The sequence below is a fragment of the Manacus candei genome, unplaced genomic scaffold (genome assembly GCF_025592945.1).
Source record: "Manacus candei isolate 608988 ecotype Guabito, Panama unplaced genomic scaffold, ASM2559294v1 h1tg000002l, whole genome shotgun sequence".
Taxonomy (NCBI): Eukaryota; Metazoa; Chordata; class Aves; order Passeriformes; family Pipridae; genus Manacus; species Manacus candei.
In genome coordinates this window covers 9,336,651-9,364,195 of record NW_026138050.1, presented here as the reverse complement: position 1 = coordinate 9,364,195, position 27,545 = coordinate 9,336,651, and the positions used below count along the sequence as shown (strand labels likewise).

General features: G+C 40.5%; 1 protein-coding gene across 2 annotated transcripts; it reads right to left on the bottom strand.

Moving 5' to 3' along the window:
- Positions 1-259: 259 nt before the first annotated feature.
- Positions 260-27,382, bottom strand: PDXDC1 (pyridoxal dependent decarboxylase domain containing 1). Of its 2 annotated transcripts, XM_051782923.1 has the most exons (25): positions 27,250-27,266; positions 26,769-26,875; positions 21,336-21,409; positions 20,728-20,793; positions 19,347-19,430; positions 18,250-18,396; positions 17,539-17,728; positions 16,528-16,596; positions 15,977-16,055; positions 15,368-15,452; positions 14,446-14,494; positions 14,238-14,339; positions 13,955-14,080; positions 12,827-12,877; positions 11,554-11,617; positions 10,130-10,218; positions 9,346-9,451; positions 8,143-8,314; positions 7,412-7,530; positions 6,447-6,568; positions 4,709-4,801; positions 4,524-4,620; positions 3,644-3,748; positions 2,585-2,829; positions 260-523 (listed from the first exon to the last, which is right to left on the bottom strand). In XM_051782923.1, the coding sequence occupies exons 3-25, from the start codon at positions 21,407-21,409 to the stop codon at positions 395-397; spliced, it is 2,463 nt and encodes an 820-aa protein (XP_051638883.1). In that variant the 5' UTR covers positions 26,769-26,875; positions 27,250-27,266; the 3' UTR covers positions 260-394. The 2 variants fall into 2 exon arrangements, with proteins under 2 accessions (XP_051638883.1, XP_051638876.1); XM_051782916.1 differs by lacking the exon at positions 26,769-26,875 and having other exon boundaries at positions 27,250-27,382.
- Positions 27,383-27,545: the final 163 nt, after the last annotated feature.

Here is a 27,545-nt window from a genome sequence, read left to right as displayed (position 1 = left end):
GGACAGGAGCTGAGCCCAAGGCCCTCAGACCAAGGGAATGTGCTCTTTGCCAGTGTGAGCCCTGTCTGACCCTGCAGCCTCCCTGTGTTCTCACAGCTCACCAACATCTACGATGCAAAGACGGAACAGCTCCGTATTGGGCCTTATTTCTGGGGGCCTTTCCCACACGTGGACTTCTGGTTGGAACAGGATGATGCCCAGATTTTACAGGTACCTGAAACAGCTTTTTTTTTTTTCCCCTTCTGGCTGAGTAGAGAGGAGGGGATGCAGTCTGTCAGAACTTCTTCCAGTGCACTGCTGGCCCCGGGAGGGTGGGGAATATCCTTACTGGAAGGCAGGATCTGGAGAACATTGTGCTCTGAATATCAAGCAGCTCTTGCTCCCATCTTCTTTTTCAGAATCTTTCCACGTCGCCCCTGGCTGAGCCACCCCACTTTGTTTCCCACATCCGATCTACATTAACATTTCTCAAAGCACATCCCTTTCCATCTCGGTCCCTGTTCCCCGACAGCAAACCTCGCATCTACAAGAAAAACAAAGAAGGGTTGTGGGAACAGGTTTGTTCTGACAAGATCTAACCTGGACCCAACCACCACAACTGCTTTAGGGAAGTACAGTCTTGCAAGATGAGCAATTTGTTGTAAAAAGGATACTGCTGGTCACAAATACCATTGTTCCTGTGCTTTTCAAAATAAAATATTTTGATAGAAGTAACTTGCTTTTTCTGCATTACTTACGTAGGAATCAGGGTTTTTGAAGTAAGAATTTGGCTTTGTTTAGGCTCTGCTGCTCCAGTGCAGTAATTTGATGGGCACAGGTAGAGAGGGGGCAGTGCTGGAGACTGAGAAGGTGAGTCAGTACACTGGTGTGCACTTCAGAAAGTGATTTTGCACACACAGTGAAAGGAAGCTGCACACACTTAGAGCTTGCTGAAATGTAGGGAAGTGTCCTTCAACAAGAACTTAATTCCAGAGTGATAATTTGAAGAATCTTTATTGAAACATTCAGGTAAGTATCTAAAGAATGGAGCTCATTCCAACAAAACTTACTGATTTAACACTTCCAAATATAAAAACATTAAAAATTAATCTTTGTGGTGATAACTTCATCCCCAACAAATTACTCTTATTATTAACATACTTCATTGCACCAAAGAAACCAAGGAGGAAGACTAGTCAACTTAATTGCTTTTGCACTTTAGAAAAATTGCACTGATTTACATAAATTACCCCAACAGCAAAATTAACCTTGTTCGTGGCATCCCAGCCCTGCAGGCTTGAGGAGCTGAGAGTCAGATCAGGTGCCAGTACAATTCAAAAACCCTAAATTTTTCAGATTATCAAAGTAAGCCCCAGGACCACTACAGCCATTATGGTATTAATGGATACCCATCAGGAGGGGAAGAAAAAACCCAGTATTTGTATCCAGTTCTCCAGGGATGGGATGGTTTGCATCAAAATCAGGTGACTCAAGGAAAGCAAGTGTTGCCAGAGATCTTTCCACAAGAGGCTCTGAAAATCTGCAGTGAAGTGATTAAGATGATCCAGGGGGAAAACACTTTTAGACCTTGGGTTTGGATTTATCCAAAGTAGTCCCAGACACTCTGAAGTTGTGCTGTGCTGTAAATAACCTAAATAGTTTCTTTAGAGTCTGTACAATTCCTACCATAGGTAAGTTACTGTTATTCAAAAAATAAGTGTGGAAACCGTCACAAATGTATTGGTTTTTCAAGCTTTACTACAACTACCTTTAAAAATACACAACAGAAAGAACTCCAGTTACACCACATCAACGTGTGCGAGCGGATTTGGTGTCAATGCCGTGCAAAGGAACGCAACGGTGCCTTGGTGATCCTTCCCAGGGGTGGAAGCAGGGAGCTGGTCAGGCATGCAGAGGCACTATTTCTTTCTAAAAGGCTTAGAACTCATGAACTCAGTCCCCACTGTACCCAGGGCTGTGGCTGGGTGGGTGAAGCACAACAGCAGAACAAATGGCCGCTGGCCAAGCACTCCTCAGTGACCCCCTATTTACACGGGCCCGGCCCTCCCAGCGCCGCCACGGCTGCTGGGCAAGGTGCTGGATAAGGTAACAAAAGGCAAGCAAGGCAGTAGTGTGACTGCAGGAGAGGTTAAACTGAACTGTAAATAGGTGAACAACTGGCAGTTGTTTGGGGGGTTTTGTTATGTAGTAGTATAATTATTGGGTGCAACTGTATTTTTAACCGTGTGCATGGCTGATGGGTTTGTCAGCAAGTGTTACCATGCGTAGATTCCTGCAGGAGGGATAATTGCTAAGTGTTTTTACAAATGTTTATGAGCACTTAATAAATTTCACTACTGCTTTGGTGACACCGACATGTAGAGGATTAAAGCAACTGTAACAAGAGTATGATAAGACAAATCTCTGTCCCAGGGGAGGGAATTCATATTTGTGCAAAATCCCAGTTAATAAGTTACAGTAGTTATTACTGTACTAGTGTGTGGCACTGTTCACATTTTCAATGCATCATTAACACCCTGCCTCCCTGGGCAGGGGCTGCCTTGGCAAAGTCTGAAATCCACACTGGATTTTATCTTTCACTTACTTGTTCCTCTCCCTTTGCACAGTCAGGTGGTGATTTGTCACTGTGAGTGTCCTCAGTGTTTGTCTGTGCCTGTGCCACCTCCTTCTGCTCCTCTGTTTTTTCTGTCTCCAAAGGTCCTTGCTCGTGGCTGGGGGATAGAGCTGGGGGTCTCTGATCCATCTTCTCCAGGTCATCACAGTGGCTGATGGAACTGGTCTCACTGAACCCATCAGAGCTTCTTAGAGACCTTTTAAAAGCTTTCTGACCTGCAAAGTGTTTGAAGAACACAGTACCCATGAAGGCAGCAAACACAAACAGTGCTGTGCACAAGTTCAAAGGAAGTATCATAATTCTACAACTTGCAAAAAAATAGGTTTTGTTTGGGTGCAGCTTTGTACCTAAATATAGACACTCTCCCTTGCAGTTAGAGACAGGTCTGCAAAGTAAAAGCACCTGTCCTTGTATCCTGTATATGCAGAGACAGGTAAAACTGAGCTGAAACCAAACTGCCTACACACACACTGAAGTCATTCCAGGGAAAAAACCTGCATAGAAAACTACAGGCTGGAAGCCACCAGCTCAAAAGGTGAGTTAAAACTGTGGGTTTCCTGCCAATCAGATCAGCATTGATTACTAATACAACTATGCAGAGAGTGCCATAGATTTAACAGATCTTCACCTTAGAAGGACTTTGTCCACAAAATATTTGGTAGCAATAGAAATGCAGTTGCTGAAGTACATGATTACATGACGTTATGCTTTTATTTCAAATAGAACGTTTGGCTTGTTGCTTGCTCATTTTTAAAGCTCAATAACCTCATAATATTCTAGAGGAAGATTCCAGATTTCATGGACTGTTGTCAGCTACTGGGATAACAACTTCCTGTAGACCCAGGAAGAATTTGTGGGGAGAAAAGAGGTTGGGGTGGTGGTCTGTGTCACGTGTACGATAAGGTTTTTAAGGCAGTAGAAGATGAGCTCCAGTTCCAGATATTAAAAAAGATGGAAAATCACATGGCTCATCCTGTATCAGGGTGTTTTAGCGAGTTTTAGAAATTTAACTAAGACACAGAAACTTACCAGGAAGTCTTTGCTTTGCAAGGCTGGAAGTGGGAGTGGGTGGTGGAGTGGTGCCTGTTCCTTGGGCCTTTGACACGTACGTGGATTCTGTGGATTCCAGAGAGCCTGTGGGTAAAAAAAAAAAAAAAAAAAAAGAAGTTGACTACAACCCAGGCTGGAGCAGTTTTCTCTTTGCATTTGTACGGTATGTAAGTCTTCTTGTTAATGCACATTTCTGAAAGTGCATGTGCTGGTTGAGTTCAAACTGCCACGTGGTGGGGGATCCATTTCTGAGTACCTGGGAACAGGAGCACTGACACTTCAAAAATGGATGGTTTCCCCTCACACTCACTCACAACACTGCTACACCCTGCAGGCCCTTTTCCTTTCCCCCCTGGGCACTTGACATCTTCCCAGCTGCAAGCTGTGGAGCAGTGCACATGGAAGGGGTATCTAACCATGCAGGGGTCAGCATTCCCAGGGGAACATGGCTGTTCTCTGCTGTGAGGACCTGCCCGGGGGTGCATCCGGAGTCAGAAAGGCCCCAAGCACAGCAGGAAGTCTTCCCTGCAGGTTACAGACACACAGACAGCCAGGCCAGGTGTGACAGGCACTGCTGAGTCCAGGAATATTCATTCTTAATTCTGCCACAGTATTTTTATAGTGGAAATTTATAATTTCAGAAAGTATTATGTTGGTACATCAGATTCAACGATGTAAAAGCTTAAAGGCAGCTCCTTCCACAACACCAGACATGAATTACAAATATGTTCTTGTACATCCTGAGGGTGGATCATGTCACTCATGATCCAACCAGCACAGGAATGTGCTGCAAGTTCAGTGTCAAACTGGGAACAGCCCCCACAACAGTGTAACAGGGTGCAGGTGCAGCGAGCCCCACCTGCTGTTAAATTGAATGTCCTTCCCTTCGGAGAGGCTTGGAAGGGGGAAAACCAGTTCAGCACAGAGCCCACCACAGGAATCTGTCGCAGCAGCCCCTGCAAAGCACAACCCAACAGTGGCTGGTGAGCAAGTGACCCCTTTGTGACAAGTTACCTCAAGTACAGCTGATGTTTAAAGCCTTACCTCCTCCAGAAGTCGTTCTTCATTTGCTTTCTGAAGCTGAAGCTGTGCTTCCTGGATCCCTTTTCTAACAACTTCAGTCATGTTTTCCAACAGCTAATAAAGCCAGAAATAATTACATATATTATTCAGACTTGAACTTTTCAGTTCAGGTTTTCAGGATCTAGACAGGGTAATCAGATATTTTTCTAATTTAAGACAGTATTTGACAATCTCTATTTCATTATGACTGTAAATTAAAGAATGTACAGGCTTACTGCAGGATTTTTAACAGATAAACCCAGAGGAGAGAATGTAATTTTAAACAGGAAGGGTACTTTTTTTTCCTTAACACTTAGAAATGAGCCTGTGACCCAAAGTCTTCAAAGACCTGCTTAGCAACTAAGGTGAATATCTGGGAAGAATTTTTAGGTTTATAGAGCACATTTTGGTTTCTAGAAGCACCTGGGACTTAAACCAGCCTCACAGCAAGTCTGACAAGGTATATGTCAGCCTGGGTTCCCTTTGTTTTTCTAATTTCATAAACAGCTGCCACTCTGGTCCCTGTGGCAGCCCAGGCCAGCACCAGCCATGTTTGACACTGCAAAGGACAGGCAGTTCACTGGGAGAGCTGCAGGGGCAAGGAATGAACAAACCCAAGAAATCAAAAAACAGAGCCTCAGTTTTGTCTGGGCAAGACAAATGCCAATTTCTATATATTTATATGGGTTTTAATATTGCACAAGGTCTAGATTAGACAGGCACTTCCTCCAAAGTGCCCATACTTTGTGTTACTGTCACTTAATAAAAGGAAAGAGAGGAAGTTGCTTCTTCTTCCTGGGGGAGAGGCCAGTGAGGAACTGACCCCCAGGGAAAGCTCAATACCCAGAGGTACTGGCTTCAGGACAGAGTGCAAGGGAATTGCACTTGGAGCACCAGGAAGAACCAGTGTGTTTTCTGGTCTAGTCAAGATGTTTATCTCCACTTTTGGTTCTGGCTTTTACTGTATTTACTTCATGTCCTCAGGGCAGGCTGGAACTGATGCAGGTTTTTTCTAAAAGCCTCCCTCTTGCACCAACCATCCCTCACCTAAACAGGGCAAGTGGCAACATATTCCTGTGGGCAGAAACAGGCCAAGGAGTTCTGAAGTTCTGGTTATTTTTTAGGTGAGGAAATTAAATGTCCAAGACTAAAGGAAAGAAGGGACAGATGTTCATTTGTGATGCAGGTCATTTTTGAATTCTGGTTCAGAGAACATTTGGAGAACTCTACTCAGGTAAATGCTTTGACAAATAGGAGTTCCATCATCAGCTTTATTACTTTAATAGGTTATTTGTAATTTCTGGTTTAAAGCCACCAATTTAGAGTTTTCCACATATTTTAGGGCACAGTTTTATCTTAAAACTGGTATATAAAGAATTTCAATCCTACCACATCAAGCAGTGAAAAGAGAAACACGAGCTCACAATCAACCCCCACCTTAACTTTTGGTTTTTGACAGCCTAAATTTTAGTGACTAAATGAGTCTATTTCAGTACCACTGAAGTTTTTCATTAAAACTACTGCACACAGGACCATGAACACAAATCCAGACATCCTCAGGATATCACCACCTGTAACAAAACACTCCTTCCCCAGTAAATAAGACTGTTATGGGCGAGTACAACTTTTACTTTCACAAAGAACAAAACCATGTCCTGAAGCCAATATGAAAGGGGAAAAAAAAGGGTACTGAAATATTCTGTGATTTATTAATACATACTCTGGAATTTTCTTCAATTTCTCTGCCTGTTGCTGCAATGGTTTCAACCAGCTCTGACACATCCAGATCCTCCGTGACCATTCCAATGTAAACACAGTTCTTCTGCCCCCCAAATTCTGGACCTGTGAGCACAGGGAGAACCAAGTCTTTGTGATGTACAAATCTGGCACAATCTTGCAATGGCTGCAACACTCATGTGTGTCAATCTGGAAATCCTAATACACACACCCCCTTCAGTAATTAAGGGCAGGATCTGCATGGGTATAAATTATGCAGACCAAAAAAGTTCAGCCCTGGAGGTTTTCAAAGACAGAAAACATAATCTGAGCAAGAAAAACATGGGTATTTTATACAGTCAAGGAGTGTATTATAAATATCAGTGTTAGATATGCTTCAAACTCCTTAATTTTTTGCCATGTACAGCTTACTTGGTTCCACATCCATAGGGCACTTAATTCTTGAAAGCTGACTGGAAAAAGATCAGAGTTCTGAGTAAGCAAATTAATGCTATTGCAGCTATTATGTGGCACTGTGTAAATGTGAGGGTTGCTAATTATCACAAAAGTCATCTGAAGCTTTTAATCCAGCTACAGAGAGCAGTGAAACCATCAGTGCCAGTGGGTTTGGAATGAGATCTGCTTTTCACTAGATCCAGCACAACCTGAGAAGGCTGAGTTTACAGAGGGACACTGCAGCTTTTAATCTTTCTGACAAGGAAACTCTTCTTGGCCTAGTTGCCCATAAATCAGTTTTCACAAGTACTTCTGGGAACAGTGCACCTACTCACTTGGTGAACACTTCCCAACTGAAACAGGGGGGAGGAACAAACAGTTACAGATGTTCTTTGTGCAGTAACCACATAGGCAGCAGCTAATTTTGCACTGTAATGACCTATCAAACCACTCTAACACAGCTAGGACAATGACTGTTAGCTTGAACAGAAGTTTTTTAAATAGTGCAGTTACCCAAAGAAAAAGTGAGATCTGACTCCAGTTCATTTAACTTCTTCAGAAGTTCTGTATTGATTTTTTCTAGTTCTTTTTCTTGTTTGTCATCATTCTTCTCATCACTGTGGTAGTTGTACCTTCAAGCCAAGAAACAGCAATTTTACTTTACAGTACATACAAAAATACCTGCACATTTAGCATGTTTCTACAAATTCCTGTATTTTATGAATGTTACAGCTCAGATCAGCAAGTTTACTGGTTTGTAAACAGAGATTCTGGGGTGGGGCAAATCTGCTACTGCAAACTCAATAGATTTCTAGTTGATATATTGATTATACTTGAACTGTTTTGACTATACAGAAGCCTTCCCAAAGGATCACAACAGGCACTTGGAGGTTTTTTTCCCAAGTGCTATTCAGCATATCAGTGAGTGCCATTACAGATAAAAATCTAAGTTACCCTTGGCTAAAAAGAGGATGCACTTGCACATCACATATCCCTCTAACAGAGCCACAAACTGCCTATAATGCTACAAGTGGTGCCCTAATTTTGCTAAAACAGCACTTCAGCTTTTCTTTAACAGACACAATCAAACTAAATAACATTATAAAGCCCTCAAAAGCTTCAACTGGGTGCAAAGCCAGATAATAACCAGCAAATGATACATCCAGATCACAACTAAAGAGGCCACGTATTTCTGCCTGTTAAAACACAGTCTATCCAAATAGAGAATGAAGAAAATAATTTACCTTACAACACCTAACCCTGGCCAGCCAAGATCTTCAATATACAACAGGCCAACTGTTCTTCTCACTTCTTGCTCAAACTCCTCTCTCAGCTGCAGAGTGCTTGTCAATACTGGGATCTTCATCTTCAAGCAGTCCACCAACTGATCAATGTCTTGTATTTCAGTTCCTAAAACTAAAGAGCAGATGTGTTAGTGAGTGATATATGTGATGGACATCACAGAGATATCTGAATTAAGTAATCTGTGAAGAAGGCTCTCTGCAAGTCAGTCATAAACAGAATTTACAGACAGTATCGAATATCTTGATCTATGTGTTTTTCTTCAATTATCTATCCCCTGATACATCAAAATTAAAAGACATAAGGATTTCATATAAAGCTAATAAAAAGGATTTTCTCATGTTACAAACTAATAAGGATATGTTACAATATCCTTTTTCATTACATCAGTAGCTGGCATCAGAAAAAAATCCTCTTCCCATAGACCAGCTGGTCACAAATTAGCTCCCATGCTGGTTTAAACCAAAACATCACAGCATCACCAAGTCATTTTATTCTAAAATCTGTTTTTCAGTGCACATCAGGACCCTCTCACATGAGCTACTCCCCCCCCCAAGCTAACAGGAGATACTGCATCACCCTGAGCCCCTGCACAAACTGCACTGTGCATCTGCCAAGGCTAAACTAAGTAGCACAACAGTGCTGGCTTAAAAATGAAATTTATGACACTTTCCAAAACACAGGTTTTGGAAAACAATAATTATAGAAAACCCCACAGATTTAGTAAATAATTATTCTACTAAAGTAGCTATATTTTGAACACAAGCACCTTGCAGTGTTGAAGCCCCTGGGTAGAAAGGTCAGGCATCTGGTGTTTAGCAGCTCAGGGAAGGAATGTAACTGTTAGAAGCAAACAGCTTCTCCCCTTGCTTTTCCTAATGAATTTAAAAAATAACCAGTAAAAGTCTCTCTCTGCAGAGGTGTTGAGGCAATGTCACCCACGAAGCTGAGCCATCACTAATGCACCCAGTGCCAAGGTGCAGCAGAACAACAAAACTGAGACAGTTTTGTTTTGTTTTGTTTGTGAGAAAATCCTCACCACAGGGGAGGAGTTTCTTGAGCACCCCTGCTTTTACAGCAGGAGACTTGTACAATCCTGCAGCAAATGCCAGCTTTTCCAAGGGGCTGAATGCAGTGAGTGTTACCTGCAGAAGTCATCAGGGGGCTGAAACGCACACACGTGCCCTCATCTTCCAGCTCTACCACATCCACTCCACTGGCAGGAACCAGCTGTGCCAGCTGCTCTCCCAGCTGCAGGAACAGGGCACAGTCAGAGAAGCACACAGAGCACCATGACCTCCTGCAGCCCCTGCCTCAGGCTGTGCCCACAGCTCAGGGGAACCACGTGCAAAGAGTTCTCCGTATTTCTCAAAATCAGTTCCTGTACCAAAACACTTCAGGCTTGCTGGGGATATGACTTTGACATATCCGTAAAATTAAGAAAATTCGGGATAAGCTACAATTGTTACAAATCATAAGTTTCTGCAGAATTGTCCCTGCCATTGAGTGTGCCATGGTTACAGCACAACCAACCCATCCCAGCCCTGTGCTCAGCTCTCAGACAGCACAGGTTTCTACAATTTACCCTCCAGAGCTGGAAAATAAGGCTGTCTATTCAAGAATACACAGACATTGTCAACAGAGTGTCTGGTTGATTTAAAAGAATTCCAAAGTTTTCACATATTCCCACAAGACCAAGAGAAAAGCCAACAACTTAAGATGCAGGAATGATTTCAGTAGTAATTACATGTAAAATAATCAGAAATGTGAAAGCAGCTTTGCTTCAGAGCCAAATAATCTTTTAAATCCAAAATACCCTCTAGTTTAACTTTAAAACTAATCTAACAAAGGGTTTATAAATCCTAATGAACCCCTGAACCATTCCACTGTCACTTCACTTTCTCTAAAGAGAAAAGCATCAGTTCTTACCCACTGATTGAAAGTGTCATAAATGTGTCTTTCATTGCTTATGATGGGGTGCTGAATAGTTGAGGCCTGTGCAGCATGTGAGGTCTGATCTGGATCCAAAGATAAAAAAGAATCACAGAAGTGGATTTTTATTTACCTAATTAAACAAAAGGCAACCAAAAATTTAGATAAAAGACAATTACATTTCCTAGATAATGTAACACATTTACACCATGTTCTGGGCCTCAACCAGACCCACAAGGACTTCTTTGCAGAGGTATGTTGAACATGATAAATACTAGAAGTAAAACAGAGTTGAATGTAATTGTTTTAAAAAAAACTCAGAAAAATACTTTTGAGTTTTGGGGTTCAAATGCCTCAATAGAAATAAACTCAGTGTTTTCACAAAGCAAAATTCTGTCACAGCAGTCTGCAATATTTAATTTGATGCATTCAGCCTTTTTTTTTTTTTAAATCAAGTTTTAATGATTACTTGGTTTTAAGCCACACAAAGATGCTACTAAGAATTTAAGAGTCCATTATAAACATAAAACATGCAGAAATGGACCTTTTACATCCTTGTAATTCAGGTGGGTGACTTCTCCCTAGGAAAGCTTTTCAAATCAATGCACAAAGCAATCCACCAAGTCACTGGAGCTGGATGAATAGGTTTGCTTTGTGAGTACAACTGTTAATTAGATCAAACCCCAAATCAATACTCCCTCATGCCAGACAGAAAAAATCCACAGGCAATTAAAACCAACACTCACAACAGAACCACATGTTCCTCTGGCAGTGTTTTGCCTCAGCCACGGACACGTTCCCCCCTCAGGGTGTGCACATACAAACAGCACAGCAACATCCTCTGCTGTAACTCAGGGGGCAAAATCCTCTTTTCTGGGAGCACATCTCAGTGCAGGTGTCCTGCTCAGAGACACACGTGGTTCCTGGATACCCGTGACAGCATTTCCAGAGCTGTTCCTAATGTATTCTGCTGGTTTTTAATTTATTGCAGCAGCCAAGTGTAATCAGGGAACCAGAGACACGTGGTGCTTGCCACTGCCACAAACTGCCTGAAAGGAACAGAAAACCTGAACAAACCAAGAGCTTCCCCCACCAGTACAGTCAAACACTGCAGCTTGTGAGAGGCTTCCATCATCTCCTCTCCAGATCAAAATCATATGCAAATCTCTCCTCACTCAAGAAGGCAGAAAATTACTTGTTATGAAAATTTAAAACACTGCAGTCTATCTAAAAAAAGCAGCTGTCACGTGTATGGATCCTGCCACTAGATTATGACCAGCATTCACAATCTTTTAAAAAGCATGTTACCCAAAGTGCACTACATAACATTTATCTCAGATTCATTTAGTGAATTATTAGTTTAAAATACTGTAAAGAGATGGTGGGGGGTTTTTTTGTTCTGTTTTCAATAAATCACATACCTCTATTTGAATATTCCTGGAAAAACTTGAAAACCACCACTGGTGAACTCAGTTCATCTTCAACCTTAAAAAAAAAAAAAAGATATATTTTCCTGTATTTTTTAACAGATGTATTTTCCTGTATTTTTAACACTGTGCATAATTCCTTATTATGCACAGTGTTAAATCTTTAAAAAATATAGGAAATAATTCCTTATTATGCACAGTGTGAGCTGAGCATTTTGTTTTGACAGCAGTAACAATGTTCACACTATCTCAGTATTGGAAGTGAACTCCAGGAGTGGAAGCAAACATCTCTAAACATATGAAAGTAAATCATTAGTCATTCAAGGCAGAACTGTATTCATTTAAGGTATGCATCTTTAAAATTTGGGCACTACAAAGTATAAAATCTAAATATGGTGGCTAGCAAATATACTATAGTAAGTATTAAAAAGTTTATTCAGTTTTGAGTATTTTCAGATATTAACATTAAAAAAATTCTCTTGGAAATCACCCCAGAATCATTGGGAAACATCCAGGAAGTTCCAGCAGGAATAATAAGATTATAATTGATCCTGCCCTGGGGATAGGAGAAATGGACTGGGCAACTGGTGGAGGCAATCTGAGGCTGCATTTCACAATCCTAAAGATGCAGGATTTGTTTAAGTGGAAAGGGTAAGTGAGACAGTAACTTGACCTTCCAAGGCCATTAATACTCTAAAGCTTACTCAGTAAGCTGACTGCATTTTCTATACATCAAATGTCAATTAAAATTGGGAGCATGGGGGCAGGGAGTAAAATCACCAAACCCTGCTGGACAGAACATCTCACAGAAGCTGAATTTGGAATGAATATATTATAGGTAATTTCTAAAGCTATTTCTGGTGTAAAAACCTCAGCTGGGATAATTTTTGCATACAATTTCACAGGGCTCTCGGGATGATCTCAACAGCAGGGTAAGATGCAGACAGAATATATGAAAAAGACTTATGGAAACTGGTTTCATAGATGTATTACTGAGAAAATCCATGTTTTAAATGGAATTAAATCAACTTCTGAACACAATTTCTGGATGTTACTCTGTCAGCTCCTGAGAGCACGAGCACAGAGCAGTGGAACAAACACAATCTAGAGGTCACACACAAATATTTCACTGAACTTGGTCAGAAAACATCTTCAAAACAATGGCTATGATTTAAGTAATATTTTTAAATATCTATTTTAGTCAAAGTTATTCTTATATTTAACAAACACTAAGCTATATAACCAAAGCATTAGAAGTAGACTGTACCGAAGTTTTAATGAAATCCAGGTTTTTCAAGTTTTCCAGCAGCCTTTGACTCTAGAAGACCACAGCAGAGGGGGAATAAAAATGAGAGAAACACAGTTTTAGAAGCTGAAAATTATTCTGAAAAACAGTAACTTCCTGTTTTTGAACAAACCCCTACAACACCTCAGAGACTTATCCAATTTTTATTTGTAAATTTAGAATGTAAGAGAAAAATATTGTCTGGTTTTAGTAGGACACTGACTACAGAGTGATTTTCACTAAAATAAAGTCTTGGTGTATTTGTTGACAAAGTTCCAGAGATGTTACAACTCCAGTGACCAACTAAAGCAGTGCTGTAGCAAAGTTAACTTTCTCAAAGCTCTCACAGCCACTGGTTCTGGTGGCTTCCTAACATGTTCCTCTTACCAAAGACATTCTTACATTGTGGTTTAAGACTATTAATAGACTATTATAAAAACTAAGATCAATCTTAGATGCCACAAAATCTTAATGACTAATGACACTCTCTCACTCTTTTAGGTCTTTCATGCCAAGAGCTCCTTCATTAACTACTGCAGAGACTTCTCATTTCCATTTTGCCCTTCTTTGATTTTCTGTATGTGCTGCACCTTTAAGAAAGTGTTTTGTATGTAAACAACACATTTTGTAACTAACACATTATACTGGACCTTATTTTTACTAAGGTAAGGACTCAACTTCAAAAATAGTGCACTTCCCACTGCATCTCAAGAAATGTTTTGAAGTCCTTCTTCCTAAAAGTAATTTACTATTACTTAAATAAATATGATACCAAGCAGAGTAGAAAAATAAAAAAGCCTTTCTCTCAACAGCTTTCAAGCAAAAACAGTTCAGAGAAGTGACAAAAAGGAAGTGACTATATTATTTCACTGGTTAGAAAGAACAAAGACTGATTATGTCTTGATTAAAAAAAAATGAAATCTAACAGTAAAAGCACATCCTTCCCCCAAACACTCTCCTCTGCTTTCATCATTTGTGTGTAACAATATGAACCAATGTGCTCTGCTGTCAACAACTACACTATTTTTAGTTGATTCTTCTACACTGCATCACAGTCATCAAAGGGATCTACTGCCAGCTCTCAGGACACACTGCTAAGCTGCTGCTCACCAGCTGAGAGGCGTGTTTTATCCTCTCCACGATGCCATCGTGGCCCAGGTACTGCAGGGAGAGCCACAGGGGCAGGGCACGGAGCTTCTCCACGGGCTGGCTCGATGTCAGCCCGGCTGCCAAGGACTGAGGAGGAAAATGAACAGAACACTGTTAACCTCTCTTCAATGCTGCCATTTTTGCCACCTTTTAGAAATTATAATTTAGATGTTTATCAAGAACAAGACACTACACTGTGATCAAAATCAAGATTTCAGGGTCTTGACTGAGAAGCTGAACTTACCAAGGATGGATCCTCGTGTCTGTAGAGTGTCACTGCAGGCACAGCTGGGAGCCCCAGCCAGGAACCCAGGGTAAGAGTCATGCTGTCACATTTTGTAGCAGCCTGAAGTTTATTACAGTAAGCAGAATGTAAGCCATATATATTTTGATTAGATCATGACCTTAAAATCTAGAGCACATCATTAAGTTTATAGCTAGAGTAAACATACCAGTACAGAAGAGGAGACATAACCCAAAGCCAAAGTTGCCAGATTCACACTGAAAGAAAGAGTGGGTTTAGAACATATTAAATATATATTAACAGACAGCATTTTAATCTGCAGTTTAAATATTCTATGTTGATGTGTAAAGGGAGGTAATTTTTGTTCATATATTTTTCATTAACAATGCAGTAGATGTTGCTACTTGGTATTCCAAGACTGAAAATTCAAAAGTAAAAATCCATTTCAATCTAAAAGTGTTTCCATCCAACCTTTGGGGAAATCATCCCCTAAAGTGCTATTCATAATTTAGCATCAATTTGGTATCAGAAATAAATAGTATGCAAATATAACACTCTACTATGAACCAAGAGAAACAGTCTCTCTACTCCAGGCTCAATCTTGGAGCACTGGAGTCTTCATTGACATCGTCTAAGTTCTTGGAATTTCATTTTCTCTTGGTTTAATCCCCCTCTCAGTTATGATGCACACTGCACTTGCTGCAGCCTTCTTGACAACCTTCATAAAGTGTCATCTATTCCACACTCATTTCATTCTCCCTTCTCATTCTCAAAAATCACTGTAGAACGTCCTCCCTCACTTAGAAGGTCTTTGAGGCCTCCCTGGCCTAGAAGGTCTTTTAATTCATACTTCAAGCTCTTCAAAGAAAGGGCAGATAAGATTACCATATGAATAAAAGCAATCACCAATCTATCTTGAAATAACCTCTCTAATTAATTCTTCCTATGTATGTAAATCAATTTCTATCTCAAAACGACCAAATTATAACCATATAAAACGCTTAATATGACAAAAATAAAGCTGGCCCTGTGGCTCCCTACCAGCTGATTAGCTGTAAAATTACGTGCTAAGAATTAGTTAAGACTTTGTAATGAATACAGTTACAGAGAAATAACTTCCCAGTTCATACCCTTCCACGTGGAGCCACATGTTGTACTGCTCACAGAGCTCCTTCAGCCGGCCCAGCTTGTCCGTGTGCCCCGCGCCGGGAGTGCCTTGGTGGGACAGGGAGAGGGAATGACACAGGGTCAGCCTGCAAACCAGGGCTCTGCATAAAGCACCTCTTGTACTGGGTAACATCTCAGATATTTTTCCAAGTGCAAAGCAAGTAACAGTCACCCCCATCATTTGTACTGAGAGCAAATTTTGTTCACAAGCAGTTGTGTTTAGTTAACTAGAAGAAAAAGGAAATTTTTCAAGCTAAAGCTGATGGCACATCCATCAAAAAACTCTGAAGTGTTAACGTGAAACTGATTTTCAACAAGAGATTTGCACTCACTAAAATAAGTTACAGTCATATTAATACATGAACTGACGTGAGCAGAACTGCAGCAGTATAATCCAACTTAAAATCAGCTAAATAAAAACCCCTCTGACAGATAATTATTGTGTGGTCATTAAGATATTTCTTGATATGCAACCACTAAGCTGCTTAAGCAAATATATTTTTATTTTTATATTATCTATGTATTTGTGAAATAGCAGAGTTTATTTTTTATTGTTTGTCCATAGCACTTACCAGCATTGGCCACAAGCAACAAAGGCAGTTTTCCAGACTCAACATCATCTTTAATCACTCTGTCCAACAGAGCAACATCCTGTTATCAGTAAGAAAACAATATGTTTGTCAAACACCAAATTGTTTCTCCTGAAGTGGAAAAATGCATTAAAAATAGAAATGGACATGATTGTGGCTTGCAGCTTCTTCTTCTCAAAGGCAAAATAATCTGAAGGTCAAATAAAGCACTTGTGAAAAATACAACACAGATGCATCATGTAGTTTGTAAAGGTACCTCTGAGTACTCGTGGTTTAGAAATCTTGCACTAAAAAGCACCTTACTTAAATACCATTAAAAATATTTTGCAAATTACAAGACCAGGATGCAAGCTGCTTTTAGAAAACTTCCATCTGTGATTTGTGCAGCTATAAAACAGAAGACTTAGAGGGTGAAAGTATGTTAATAAGCTTTTCCTAACGACATAATTGACATTCATTTAATGAGGCTAAAATAAAAAGCCAACAAAAAAAAAAAAGCATAACCAAAGAGCTCTTAGGAAAGACAAACTTACCATTTGGTGCTGAGATCCAAACATAGTGTTACAAGGCACACGGCACATGCAGGAAAGGGGCAACCCCAGCTGCAATAAAAATGATGGAATTTCAGCCACTGAGAAACACTCGTTTCCTGTGTTCACAGAAATACACAGAAACCAGTAGACAAGAGAAACCTTTATTTATGTTATAAAGTAAGTTTCCTTAGCACTATTTTCTTGTATCAAAAAGTTTCCATCAACATTTGGTTTACCAAGGACACTGACTTACTCAATCAACTTTTACCACCTACTTCCCGAGTACTTTTGGCTGAGACAAGTTCCATCTATGATACCATTTTCACTTCTCTGCAGTCCACATTTTTGAGTTGTGAGTAGTACCTCTGCCAGCCATTTCCAAGGGTCTAAAAACCCTCAAGGGCCTCAAGAACTTGACTCTTCCTTTCAGTGCATGCTGTGTTTGAAAACTATCACCAGTGCACCAAATGTTAGATAGGCCATAGGAAAGTCTGTATATGCCCCAATTAGCTCATTTAAGTCTACAAACACTCATGCAAATAACTACTTGGAAAAACCAGTAAGTTTTAAGCATAATTAGGAAAAAATGGGTTTCTTTAAAGTGCTGGGTTGTGGGGGTAATCTTACTATCCCAAACAAGACCTTCCGAAATTGCATCAGCACAGCCTACTCCTCCCTAAACAGTGTTTCTTTAAGAAAATATAAATATTTATTGAACATAGCAGTATAGGGGCATCATTCAGTACTAATTCTGCAATAGTTCAGTGTGTTTGGGCTCAGGTCTATTGCACCACGGCCAACATCTTATGTAAAGCACAGTGCAATGTAGAAACAATCACTCATTTTTTAAAAAGTTACCACATAGGATCCTTTCATTGGAAATATGCAGAAAATTTCCTCCCACTGTAATGCTGCTGCAAAACACAGGCAGTAAATGAAAACTGAAAGTATTTTTCCCAGACCTACTTGCAAGCTCTGCTTGCAGCCAAATCCCCAACTGATTGACTTTACCTGATTGCAGAGAGCTTGGCCCAGGCCTGTTCTGGCTGCAGAACTGATGTATATGACAGGCTGCTTGGAATAGAGCACGTTGAACCCTTCTATTGTGTAATCGTCGTAGCGCGTGTGGATAACGAGGCGACAGATTTTTAGGAGACCTTCACGATCATCTTCATGATAATAAGCTGATCCATTTTCATACCTGCAAGAAAAGTCAAAAAAATATGACCAACAAAACCAGTCTAGTGACTAAAATAAGACTGACCAGCAAAGGAGCTCAGCGGAGGACAAATGATAACAAACCCTTCTCTTTTCCCAGGTTAAAGCAGATTAGAAGACAACTTTGATAAGACAGGCCAAGATTAAACAATGAGCCTAGTATATGTTTTCATTTAGACACAAAGATAGAATAAGAAAGGAAAAACATCTGGGTTCCTAAGATTGCCTTTACACAGTTCAAAACCTTGCTTACTAAGAGCAGAGTGCAGCAGGAGGCACACTAAAGGCTTCATTCTGGTGTTAATATATATGTAAATTCTGGACTGCTAATTTTAAAGAGAATGCAACCTGACATTCTTTAGGCTAAGTTAAGGCTGTGTTTCAGACCTTTCAAATATTTGTAAGCTTGTGGCACAGTGTGTTGGTTCTTCTGTTGACATCCCTAGTCCATTTTTAAACAATCATCATTACCTACTCACACATAACTTATTCCCAGTGACTCACCTGAAAAGCCTGCAGAGCCAGAGAGTAGTGTCAGAAAGGATCCTTGTTGTAAGTTTTCTCAGTCTTTCCCTGTCCAGCACAGATATATAAGCAGCCAAACTATGTCCCAGTAGAGCCATGTGACCCTGTTCACCAACATTTTGGAGTCTGCAAGGCAGAACAGAGTAACTGCCAATGAAATACAAGCCAGGGACATTACAGTAAATTTAGGTTTATGAGTTTTTAATGTGGAGTGGCAGAATTCCTTGACATGCAATTTAAATATTCAGCAGAGAGAAGCACAGTGTATGACAGTCACCCCCCTGCCACTGTGCATTACACACTGAACTGCCAGTGCACACAGAAGCTCTTGCACTGCACTTGGCCTAGAAACACCTCAGCTGCCTTTGAGCCCATCAGCCAACACCAGCTGGAACTAAGCACCTTATCTGCACTGGGACTTTAAAGTGCATCCAACACATACCCTCTCTCTCCCCACACAGAGGACACTCAGGAGACTTAATAGTTTTAGAGGCACAGTTTTTATTTGTTTCATGGGGGGTTTTTGTTTGTTGGTTATTTTTTCTTGTGGGTTTTAGGTGTCTTTTTAATCCCCAAAATGTTCTTCAGATATTAAGTTTTCAATTATCTTCTGCAGATTAGTTAGCATTATTTCCATTTGACAGAAAAATAGAGACAAATTTTATTTCCTTTTGTTTCTAAATCTGCAGAGATACATGGTAAAAAAAATTATTCGTATTCAAAGCATGAAGACTTTCAGACTTAAAACAACTTTCAGAAAGTAGAAAAAATGAGCTGTCACATCAGAAACAAATCCCTTGTATAATTCAATTTAGTAACTAGTAATGAAAGCTTTATAATTTTAAGAAAGCCAAGCCTCATAGATTATTCTGCTTCATTATACAAAGTAAGGTGCCATCAAAAATTACCTGGTTGCATGATATTTTACACCTGAAAATATTTAATATTTAAATATATATAGAAATTATATATACTTATACATAATAGAAGTTATACTTTAATGTATAAGCTCTATAATAATCAGGACATAATAAAATCAGGTCTCCTCCACACACAGTAATTGATATTGGCCTTACCGATAGGACTGAGAAGTTTCCTCTTCCTCCTCTCCATGCATTAGGTTCTGAACTAACTGAAGTATGCTCACCATATCCTGGCCACTGGCAGGGGAAAACAAAACCCACATTAAAAAACAAAAAGGAAGGTAAGTGCCAGCATCTAAAAGAGGCCACGTGGGACACTGCACAGCGAGACATGAGCACTGCACTTCTGCTGAATGTCGAGAACAGCAACAAAATAGCTCCTTGCTCTCGGAAAAACAGACCACAAAGATGAGGATGCTGAATCAGTGAATTCAAAACTGTACCTAATTATTGTAGGAGACTCAGAAAAACAAATCTTCTGATATCTGAACACTTGGACTGAAAAGTCTGACTTGACAACATTGCATTGCTGCTGCAGAGCAAAGGAAAGGAGTATCTGAGGATCTGCATTTTTCTTCACGTGAACCAGCTTCAGCTCATAACTCAGCAACCTCTTAAACAATTACCCACAAATATCAGTTTCTGACAAATAGAAGCTATGTTAGACTCCTGACATGATGCACTCTAACATGGTGAAACTGGGAAAGATCCACAACACTTCACCTTTCATAATTTCAGCTAAAATTTACAGCAATGTAAGAACTCACCCTCTGAGCGTTGAAATTGCTTTTTATTAGTAGAAAAGATAATTCAGTGTCTCCACTCAAAACCAGGTTTATCTTCTGTACACTAAAGACTTAAATAGCTTTTGCAATACTTTCTGTACTGCTAACCTGAGCTCCTGCAGGATTGTCTTCCAAAGAGGACACAATCAATTTACATCTTAATTTTCAGGTACAATGGCCTTACCTGTCTCATGCACAAGAGCTCTGTTTAATTTTTTAAGACAGCTGTGCTGAAAAGGTGTGGGGGGGCTGTTTTGTGGTTTTGGAGGTTTTTAAGGTTTTCTCTCTTATCATCCTCAGTGTTTTTTTTTAATCTACGTGCTTTAATTCAATAGCAAAAGTTTGTTTATGTTTGCTTTGAGTTGGAACCACAGCTGTAGGCATCAATACTTCATCAGATTCCAAGAGTTCACAATTTCAGTAACTAAGGACAAGTAATCTTTCTTTCTTTTTTCTCCCTGAGTATGGAAATAGTTGGTATGATGATAAAATTATTTTTTCCCCTATGTGACTATGGGAAAAAGTTTATTAATAATGCCTGGAAAATGTTAATGTTTGCATTGGGGTGTCCTGTGCAGGGCCAGGAGTTGGACTTGATGATCCTGATGAGTCCTTCCAACTCACTATATTCTACAGTTAATGATTATATATGATATATGATTAATACTAAAGTTGCCTGGAAGACAAACACGCTATGTATATTTTACAGGTTTTGAAAAGAGCATTATCTAAAAATTCTTGCTGCCTACCTGCCTTGCAGTGGTCCAGGAATGTCCTTCCGTGCATATTTCTTTTCATTTTCCTCCTCCACTTTTCTAAGTTAAAGACACAAGAATAAACTATGCATTTAGTTTGTGTTTTATAACATCGAATAAGTAACTGACTTTGACTTGCAGAAATACATACTGACATGTTTGCAATCTATTTCACTGACAACAGGTTCAGAAACAAATCAGATGAGACCAACACAAAAGTTTAGCTCAAACTGAATTAAAGAGTTCCCAAGTTTTCGGGTTTTGTTCTTAAACAGAAAGCTTACAGAGAAGTCTCATACATACACTAATTAAAAATTACTTGCACTGCAATAATAATAAAAAAAATCTCACATCTCTGAAAAATCAGGCTCACTGGACATATTCTGAATACTACAGAACCTGCATAAAAATACATACATTTACTCTAAAAATCCCATCACCTGAGAAACAACACTGATTTGTGAAGGTGTAAGCTTCAAAATGGCAATATGACCATAAACTACTAAGAAAATGAGTTTTTTTCTGCTTAATGCCAGCAACACCAATAACCTTCCCCTTAGCACAAAGAGCTGCTGGGTTTGTATTAAACCCTCTGCATGTACCTCTGATTGTCTTCCAGCATCTTCATGGCTTCGTTCAGGTTCTTTCCCATTTCTGCCAGAGTAGGGTCAACCATCTTTCAGGAAAAAGAAAACAACTTTTAAAAAAAGATCAAAAAACATTTATCTTACTACTGTCCCCACAGCATCCTCAATACAAATTCATGCACCGGCCAGATTCTTTTAATAAGCCTGTAAATAGTAATTTAAAATATGCTGAATATCCTGAACTCAAAATATACAAAATGAGAAAAATCCTACTAACCTAAAATAAACCAAAAGAAAACTCAACTGTGATGTGGATTTTATTATTGATAGATCCAATCTTTTTCTCCACAAGGAAAGTCAGATTTTTTTTTCAGACAAATAAATGTTCAAGTGCTCCTTATAATGCTTGAACTAAAAAAAAAGTATGTACCATATTAGTTATTTTTTCCCCTGAACCAATGATCACCTCAAAGACAAGCAAGCAGCATTACCCAAAGAACTGCTTCTGCTCTGAAGAAGTCTCTTTTATGAACTTTAATCCAAGAGGCCTGACAGAAGTTTGTGGCACTGACACAGGAGATCTGGACAGGAACATTTACCCATTTAAATGGGTAAATCCCATAAGATGCCCTTTGAAGCTTCCAAAGAATGTGAAAGGTGTCATCTGGCAGAATCTGATTTACCTACAGTGATCAATATTTGAAAAATCAATATGCCCCAACATGAAGGTAGAAGGCAACACCACTGGTAAGACCCCTCACATTAGACAGCAGAGAACCCTGAAATACTCAGGTGACCCTGTTAGAGTCTCTTCTCCCTGCCTCTGCAGAGCCTCCATAAATTCCACACCAACCCTTTTTCAAGCCATCAGCCCACCCACCAAAGCCTCTGGGAGTTACCCCTGCAGGCTGCTGAGGTTGGGGGGTACCAGGGTAAGGGGTGGGGGCTGCTTAAAGAAAAAATCCCAAACAAGTTTAATATTTGGACATCCACTATCCCCACTGCAGGGATCTAGAGCAGCTTGTCTGCTATGGTATTTTAGCAGCATTATTCCTACAGGCCAACTTTCCATCACTGCTGATGCAACACATGCACCAGAGGCAAATGCCTTTGCTCATGCAGATGCAGACACAAAAGCAAATTTAATCACTGAAGGTAGTGAGATTCATTTAAATGAAGATTTTACACTATTTTCATCTGGAGGACTGATAGAAAAACAACAAAAAAAAAAAGTTGAGAGCTACCATATGTTCAAAGACTATTTTTACCAAAATATTTTGAGATTTAACTCATATCATAGCAAGTGGTTGGTGGCTGAAAGAATCAGTAGCCAGGCATGGGCACAGTGATCAGACCCAGACTGACAGCTCTCTATCCTGTGGCTTTAGAAGTGGCCAGTAACAAATGTTTGGGGGAGGAACAAAAGAACAGTGCAAATATTGAGTAATATTTGCCCACCAGAACTCTCAGCATTCAGCAATAAATAGGTTTTTACACTTCAGTCTTCTACAAAATCCACTGGGTATGAAGGCCAAACTTAATCTAGTTCTGAGTGAAAAAGCAGTACAAATACAAACAGTTCAAGACCTCATCACAAGGATTAAAAAAATCCACACACACTGCAAGCATTCAATAGTGAGAACACAATATATATAGCTAAAAGAAAAACCTAAATATAATCTTTGGCAATATTTCCACACAATTGCAGTGGTTTGCAGAGTTGCACCACATCAAAGAAAACCTGAAAAGAAGTTCAGGGGAAAAAAAAACCCAAACAGTTTTCCTCCTGGGAGCCCTTAAGGGAGTAAATGACAAGACTAATTTGCTGATTGTGATTATCTCACATAATTTAATTCAGGCTGCCATAAAACATGATCAGTGGCTGGAAGGCAGTTACTTGTTTGAACCTCCCTTAGCATCACGTGCCAGTATTCAAACAGCTCTGCTGTAGATGAGGACACAAGATGCAGAGGCTTTACAGAAAGGGCTCTGAGCTGCTTTTGTTTGCTACCAACATCAAATTCCCATCATATGTTACAAACCACACACACTCACCTGTGACTCATCCTGCCTCACTAATAATTACTCACCCATGAAACCCTCCTGCCAGTAAGCCGGCAGAGTAAATACATAAAATACAGCTTCAAAACTCCTAAGAAGATGCACTAAGCTCCATAAAATGCTATGAAATCCAGAAAGTCCTTGAATTCTAATGTGGGCTTAATTGGGAAATGAATCCCTTCTGCATTTTTCCACTTGCTAAGTGGATATACAGCAACTTAGCTCTCCCTTGAATTATGGGAAGAGAAGAAAGCCCACCTTTTACTGCTGAATTTCATATATATAAATATATATATATATGCTCCTCCTCTGCTCACATTAGTAAGGGCATGGAGGTGGGAAGCAGGAGATCTGCTTATTTTAAGCAGCAAGAAAAATAGGTGTGGCAGAGTTGCAGCAAGAAACCAATTAGTTAAGGAAGGTTTCTGAACCCACTTTAATAACACGCCATAATAAAGTAGTATATTCCTTTAGTTTTGTCTGTAAATGAGACCAAGTGTGTACAGAATCCAATCAGAAATAAACTGAATACTTTTTTTATGGCCTTAAACAGTTTTTAAGAACGACTGGTGGATGAGTTCTTCAATATCACCTCCTGAACCACAGGACAACACACTTTTTGAGGGGGTTAAAGCAGCTGCACTCACTCCCTCCCCTGGTACTGCAGGGTCTGGCTCTGCTCACAGTCAGGGGAGCCTTTGACCACACGAGTTCCAAGATGTGACTCGTCCTCCCAAGCTCTAGGGAGGCACCAGCCACAGCTTCTTCCTTCCAGGTGTCCGTTCAGCTTCCCAACACCTCCTGCCTCCTTCAGCCCCTCAAAGACCCTGACACACCCTGACCTGCTTTGCCTTCTGTCATTCACTGCCTTCAGGATGTGTTCATCCAATTCTCTGAGGTTATCCTGCAACAGGGTTGATTTGGGGTTACTTCCCTATTCTGTAACCAATCTGGTACTGTTTTTTTCAGCACTTTGATCTGTAAACTGTTAAAGATTTTATGAGCATTATGTCACACCTTGGAGTCACTTGGCAGCTGGGGAAAGGATAAGGGGACGTTCTCCAGCTGTGATAAGACTGAACATTAAGTGCAAATTCAAAAAAGACAATGTTGCTTCATATACTGGTTTACAGTCTTGATTCTACATTTCTGTAGCTGTACTCCTAATGAAATAAAGGGATGATTTTTAAACATTACATAAACTAATGTGTGTGCAAAGCAACTCAGAGGTGTAGCTCATTTCCTATTTCATGGGAAGTACACCTGAGTTTCCCACTACATTATTTTAATTGCCTAAAAGAAAGTTTTACCATCAAAACCCAAAAACTATTCTCAACACTAAATTAATCTCAAACAATATCAGTATTCAGCCCAAAGAATATTGTGTTTATTCTCCAGGCTAAGAAAAGTTTAAGATAACAAAAAAGAAAGCAGCCATTTCATGACTGCTGGGCTTGAATAAAAATGGCACTGTGTCACCACAAGGCTTATAGATATTTACTCTTTGAAGCTTTATTATCTCCTGACATGCAGCAGGACCTGCATGCAGGTGCTGTCACAAGTTTTCTGTAAAATTACCAGGATGTTGTGGTAAATAGCACAGTAACAGAAGACAAAAGCCATGGGCTGAGCAAGAAACCAAAACAGTTTTTCATGTTTAGGGAAAACACTGTTGTAGAGACAGCAAGAAGTTACAAGTGGAAAATGTACACTGTTTTACCACTGACAAAGTCACCTAACTTGAAATGTTCAAACCCTTCAGAAAACTGGTCACTTATACCAAAATATAAATGGAGGAAAAATCAAAATAAAAAACCACATATATGTATAAAAAAATATTTTAAAAAGCACAGCTCTGTTAGCCAGAGTTATGATTTAACACAGAAGAATTTAATTTGAAGTTCACCCAAAAAAAGATTTCTGGATTTCAGACAAAATTGAATTGGAGTTATACCACTTATGACACACAATTAATACATTAAAAAAAAAAAAATGTGTGATAAAACAAAGTCAATTTTCAAAATCAAACTATGAGACTTGGTGTGCACACCTGTGTGTCAAATTCTGCAGTGGTTTTCCTTGCAGTCCTATTGTGCAATGTCTTCAATTCTCAGGAAGTTTCTCATCTGCTAAAAAAAGTCTTTTTCCATTTGCAAGAACCTAATGACTGCAGTCACTCAATGCCACTGCATTACAGCTAATTAGGTGATTGTACCAAAATGGTCAGGAAAAATACAAAGTTGTGACAAATTTGAATATGAGTTAAAAAGTATTTCTCACTGGCATCCCAATCAGCTGCATGTATAAAAACATGAGGAGGAGAGAACACATGGTTCAAATAAAAGAGTCTCTGATCTGTTATGATAATGCTTAAATAACCACAAGATAAGTGGACACACATTCTCTGAAGATAAATGTATCCCATCTTGGATGAATTTGAAATTTATTTATTTAGGGAGAAGACTTATCATGACATCTCATACTCAAGACTAGAAAAAATGCAAATTGTACAGATTTACCACAATCTTAACCAGACTATTCCAAGAGGGCACTAACCTCCAAGTGGCTCCAAGACCATAATCTTATTGTGGCATGTTATTACATACAGGAATACAACTTTTATACAACAAAGAGAGAAAGTAAAAAAAAGGTAACTGTTTATACACATCTATCCGCATATATTGAAAAAACAGACATACAAGTTTTTGTAGGGCCCTCACCATTACAGACTATTCCTTACATCGAGAATACAAATAATCAAAACATGGACTTTCTGTAGATATTTCATTCTTACACAGTGGTTTTATTGTTTCTTATGATGAACTAGTCAAGCAAATTTCTAAGAACTTTGTCAGTACTACCCCTGACATGTACTAATGAACCTTCTCTAAATAACTGCATTAACTCTCTTTGAGTCCATTTGACAGAGACCATACTCCAAGCTACTATTTCGATTAAGTTTTACTTCATAACTAAAACCTTTCAGAACAAGCAACAGTCACTGTAACTTTTGTCAGCACTAGTAAAGAACTTAAGCTTTTGAAGACCACCAAATACTCTATAACACCGTATTCTTCATGTGGATTGCAGCATATCGAACTTTTTTGCTACCAACCCTTTAGCCACATGAGGAAGGTGCTTCCTGGAGTTCCTAACCATCCATTTCACCGGAGCACATCCCATTTAAACTTCTCTGGGCAATCCCAAAGCTCACATGAAACCAAACGTGCAGTCGATGATGCAAGGAGGGGCGTGCGTGCACTGCCAACCCCTGAGCACCCAAAACATTCATTATCCTAAATGGCTCCAGTCCTCAGGCAGGGGGACAAGCGGCAGGAGCCCCTCGAGGGCGGGTGTCCCGCAGGCGTGGGGCACCCACGGACTCACCGTGACAGGGGCAGAGCGGGCTCTGTCACTCGCCCACGGTGTTACTCGGCCAGTGTTTGCTCTGCACAGTGCACTGGGCAGCAGAGCGAACACAGGGCAGCAAACACCTCCGTATAAAATGGAAAAAAAACCCCAGTCAAATAATATTTTCTTTAATAACATTTCCCCTCCTGTCCTGCTGAAGGCTCGCCCTGCCAGGAAATAAGCTCCTTTTTTTTTTTAAGAAAACACAAACCCCGCTCCCAAAGCATTTCCTGGTAGTTATCCCGAGTTCCCGATCCGGGACACGGATGCTGGTCACACCCGCGGCTGAGGGGGGGCGGCACACCCGGGGGGGCTCTGGGAGGCGATGCCGCCTCAGCGCCGGGGCAGCACCGAGCCCCAGACCCCTCCCCGCGGCTGCGGCCCCACCGCAGTCCCGTCCCGTCCCGTCCCGTCCCGTCCCGTCCCGTCCCGTCCCGTCCCGTCCCCGCGCTCAGACCTTCTCCAGCGGCCCGTCCATGTCGGCGGGCCCGCCCCGGCCCGGCGCGGCCGCTCCACGCTGGCAGCGCTGACGGGGCCGCGCGGGGCGGGCCGCGCTCGCGCGCTCACCTGCGCCCGGGCACCGCCCCCCGCCGCGCGCACCACCGCGCCGCGCGGGAGAGGGGGGACAGAGGGGCGGCCACGCTGAGCGCGGCGCGAGGGGATTAGGGAGAGCGCGGCCGCTCCCCCCCGCGCCGCCTGGTGGAACAGTCCCGGGGAGGTGACAGGTGGTGGCGCATGCGCAGGGAGCGCGCG

Excerpts from the sequence above, each read along its gene's own strand:
- PDXDC1 (XM_051782916.1), bottom strand. The coding sequence starts at position 27,270 with ATGGACGGGCCGCTGGAGAAG. Across the intron at positions 18,397-19,346 it reads GAAACTTCTCAGTCCTATCG|ACTCCAAAATGTTGGTGAAC; the intron begins GTAAGGCCAATA and ends TCTGCCTTGCAG. Across the intron at positions 17,729-18,249 it reads TGGCTCTGCAGGCTTTTCAG|GTATGAAAATGGATCAGCTT; the intron begins GTGAGTCACTGG and ends CTTTTCTTGCAG.